Source organism: Acanthisitta chloris, unplaced genomic scaffold (assembly GCF_000695815.1).
Source record: "Acanthisitta chloris isolate BGI_N310 unplaced genomic scaffold, ASM69581v1 scaffold23083, whole genome shotgun sequence".
Lineage (NCBI taxonomy): Eukaryota > Metazoa > Chordata > Aves > Passeriformes > Acanthisittidae > Acanthisitta > Acanthisitta chloris.
In genome coordinates this window covers 7405-11699 of record NW_008663564.1, presented here as the reverse complement: position 1 = coordinate 11699, position 4295 = coordinate 7405, and the positions used below count along the sequence as shown (strand labels likewise).

The window sequence follows — 4295 nt, the reverse complement described above, 5'->3', positions numbered from 1 at the left end:
CTGTGTTAACATATTTCCATAAAACAGGAAATAGTGTGAGTTTTAAATGAAATAAATAGCTATTTCTGGAACACAATACTCAAAGAATATTTTTACCCTCTCATGGCACTGTTACTTGTCTGTATAAAATAGAGTCTTGCCATTATTCTAATGACCAGGCTTTCAGCACTGTTGCAAGACAACTTTCCAAGACTAAGATTCACAGTTACAAACCTCAATGATTTTCCGATTTCTTTTTCATGAAGTATCTAACAGTCTGAATGCACATCACTTTTTGTGTAAGGGTATGGGGGTGAAAAAATGTAACATTTTTGAGTTAGAATGAAGGTAAGACCCAGTATGCTGCAAATCAAAGATGATACTTCAGGATCTAAAAAATGGAATTTGAGATTTACTGTCACTTGTTTGAAAATTGCTCTGACAATTCTTTAAGCCATGTAAGTATCACAGATCTGCAAGACCATGCTTTGATATATTTATACATTTAACTTTATTTGATATGCTTGGTTTTTTTAAGCAACAAAGACTCACAGTAAATCTAATGCTGTAAAGTTGTATCATTTTTTAAATCAATCCTTATTTTCCTATATATACTGTATGATGTAGAAGAACCAATAAAAACTAGTTTCTGGAACTGCAGCATGTAATTTAGAAGGAAAGCATCAGATTGTCCTTACAAGTGATTTTTCAATAATATTAGTGACAACTGCATAGGGTTATTCTGCCAGGGTGATTTGAGACAGTTGAGCTTACAGGATTTGAGGAATTATTATTGGATTCAAAACATTAACAAGTTGTTTATAGTTATGACTTACTATGAGAAGCTGGGGAGAATGATGCATGTATTGTTTACAGTGGAGTTTGCAGTTCATTAAAATGTCCTAAAATATCTCTGTAAGATCTTCAGTATGCTGGAATCACCTTATTAATACCAATGAAATAACGCATTTAAGCTAGTAAGGATTTTTTTTCTTACAGAGTCCAAATCTACTTTTTGCTTAATATTTTTACCTTCAAAATTATTTTTATGAAAGACTTAGGGGCACAACCTAACTCCCAGCCACATCAGGTGATTTAATTTACCAAGCAGCTAGTGATTTTTATAAAAGTTGGATCTGCCCTGTGTGAATATTCTGTGGGCTGGTAGCTGAAGGAAAGCCTTGATTAGTGTGGAAACTTCTCTATCAGAAATAATCTGATAGTGTACTAGCAATTTTAAAGTCATAATATGTGATGAGAAATTCTGTTAATGCCTGGTGATATAAGTAAACCTTTCACTAAAAACTCAGGTGCTGGTGCATTTCAAAAATGTTTTCCCTTCAGTAACATACATCCTGTCATTCCTTTGCTTGGATCTATTACTGTGTTCTACCAGGTAACTCTTTCATGCCAAATTGAACATGAAAATTAACTGACAATTTCCTCTGCATCTGTGGTAACAAAATAGGTCTTTTTCCTTCAAATATTATAGGATGACTTCTTGTAACATGGGACATTTTATGCTGATTAGACAACCAGAAAATTTCCTGCCTCAAATAATCATCTCTGTATAGGCATCCTCAAGTCTTCTCAGTCTAAACATTGCAGTAAACCACAATGAAAAAACAGCTTTGAAGTATTCCCAGTAGCAATCTTGGAATTTCTTCAAGTATATTGAGATTTTGTTAGAAATTGAATTGCCAGTGTAATCCATCTTCCTTGTGAGAAAAGATTCAGATAAAGAGCTGGAGCCTAGCAGCATTAAGTATTAGAACATCCCTTTAAATCAATAAGCTACAAATCTGGCAGCGCATTCATGCAATGCCCAGTGCTACACTAACGTTGCTTTAGTGCTGAAACAGCATTACTAATAGCACATTCCCAACATGGATAAACACCTGAGTGATGCAGTAACCCAAAACATACGAGGCCTTACCTAGTTAAGTCTCACAAAAACATTTATATTGTACTGACTTGGATAAGAAAGGAAGTTTCTTTCTTCTTTTTTCTTTTCAGATGACTTTCCAAACGTAGTTATAGATGGCATTCTACATGGAATATTTTATCCTCATTTACTGCCCAGGTAGAAGCAATGTGTGGCAAAAAGGAGCTGAAGCAAGTCTCCGAGTCATGTTTAATTGAATTAACAGGAATGAAATTCTGTGACGTGAAAACTGTGCTCAGAAGCAAGAAGCACGACCTCAGCTTAAGTTCAAGCATTATATCTTTTTAAATAAAATCACTGTCACTACAATTGCTGCTTAAAAAAAAGAGATATGGAAGAAACAGTATTGAAGTTACTTATACCTTCTGCATAGTGACATGCTGTTTTACACTAAACGTTCTAAGTCATACACTGAATTACACTAACCTTTGAAAAGTTTTACTAATTATTTCTATGATTTATATCATAACAAACACTAAACTTTTTGCACCAGGAATTTTTCCAGCACATTACCCATTGCTGGCACTGGATGGATTAAAAGTGCTGAAGAGAGTGTGTGAGAAATTGGAAAACATGCTTTCACATTCTGAAACGCACAGCGCTCTCTCGGGAAATTTCCAAGATTTCAGTGGGAATTATTTTACTTACCAGGAGCTTTTACATAGCATTTATGTATCTCCATTCAGTTACAACATCTAACCTGTGCGTGTGTTTACCCTCCACATCAACTTACAGACTGTATTCTATATCCTAACATTTTGTAAATCACAGAGCATAAGACTCTGTGGTAAACTAAAGCAAGAATATGATTACAATTATGATCAAACTAAAACTGATACATATATACGTGTTCAGATTTGACTGGAAATTTGTATGTACACTACTGGACATTACAAAATAAATCACAAGGACATGAACAAACCATTCCCAGTGTCTTTTGTGGGCGCTTCTATTGACACAAGACATTTCTCTGAGCTTCTGCATTCAGAGATAGGTCTCACAGATGACTCCACATCAAGTATGAGAAATTACCTGTGTGCTTGTTCATTTAATACTCTCAGCACCACACCACCTGAACATGCTAGGCTTACAAAAGTCTATGACTTGGTGAAAAACACCGAGTGCAGTTGAACAGCCAGTGAGTCATTTAGGTCATCAGCACAAGGGACTGTTGCACAAAAGCAGCAATGGCAAACCTTGGCATGAACATATGTCTAATCCTGAAGACACAAGGGTTGCCTCCTCTGACTGCTTAATCTGTTTGGAAGCCACATGGGGAGAGTGAAAAGCTGAGACCTGGATAAAAGGTAGGCCTGTGACTGCAGCACTTGTTCAGGTAGCAGAACTCTATGCTGTCTGCAGGATCAATCTCCAGGAAAGCTTTCAGCCACCAGCAGAAGGCTGTTTGGGCATGGGAGTCGGAGGCATTCACACTCCTGCTGCCTAACCCTGCTTCCCAGTGCTGCTTTTCAGCAGTTAATAGAAAGAAAAATGAACGGGTGTAAAATGGAAGTCTGATTGCCTAGCACTAGGCAAATTCAGAGGCCCTTGGCAAAGTTCTCCTCTAGCTGTTTAAATAGGACAGTAATCCTTTCACAGGATTTCTTCTCTGAAAAGAAGTGTCAGTATTTACCCTCAGAAAAGGCCTCAGAGCTGAGGATGATGAAGCAGCAGGAGCATCCCTGTAACTGCAAATGACATGTCAGGAGGGCGTGGGGTAAATCCCTGCCAACAGCATTTTCCTGTTTCCTTACAAGTGGCATGCCTGTAGGTGCCTACAAGCTCTGCGCTGTAGCAAATGATCCTACCCTGCACCACTCAAAGTTGCTTACCTCACATGGACTCCAGGACTCCCCTCAGGAAACTAGTCACTACAAAGAGTGGTATGCTGCCTGCTCTACAGGTGGACAAATCCTTCACAAGATCTTGGTATCAGCTCCTGTCTTGAGGCTGTCTTGAGCTGACACTGTCAGCTCCAAATGACAAAAACCCACGTTTCCTGTGGAGTACTATGTAAGTCATTAAAGAACTTAATTAACACAAGTGTCTCCACATGTTACTTTACACTGACATTGTTTAACAGCCACAAGTTAAGTTGTCAGCTGAACAGTTACCTATGAAGCATCACAAACACAATGAACCTAAAGTTGCATCTCTGGCATACAACAAAACTGCAAGAAAATGCATTTGAGCTTTATAGTAACATTGAGTAGGTGTTGCGAAATGCACTGTGCTGTAAAACAAGGACTTCTGTTCTAATCAGTTTCTGATTACCTTATTCAGTAACAGGCAGAGAAGCTGCTCATTCTTGCTTACAAGATGGTATCTAATACTGTGGTTCTTTGAAAGACAGCAGGGACTTTATCTCACT

At 37.7% G+C, this 4295-nt stretch overlaps 1 protein-coding gene across 1 annotated transcript in view; it reads left to right on the top strand.

Moving 5' to 3' along the window:
- The window catches only part of LOC103798765 (sorting nexin-24-like), a 7820-nt gene extending 4984 nt beyond the window's left edge, over nt 1-2836 (top strand). The window contains exon 4 of the mRNA XM_009071048.1: nt 1996-2836. Within this exon, the coding sequence (XP_009069296.1) occupies nt 1996-2066 (71 nt within the window). The 3' untranslated portion in view covers nt 2067-2836. The remainder of the gene's footprint in view (nt 1-1995) is intronic.
- The last annotated feature ends 1459 nt before the right edge of the window (nt 2837-4295 follow it).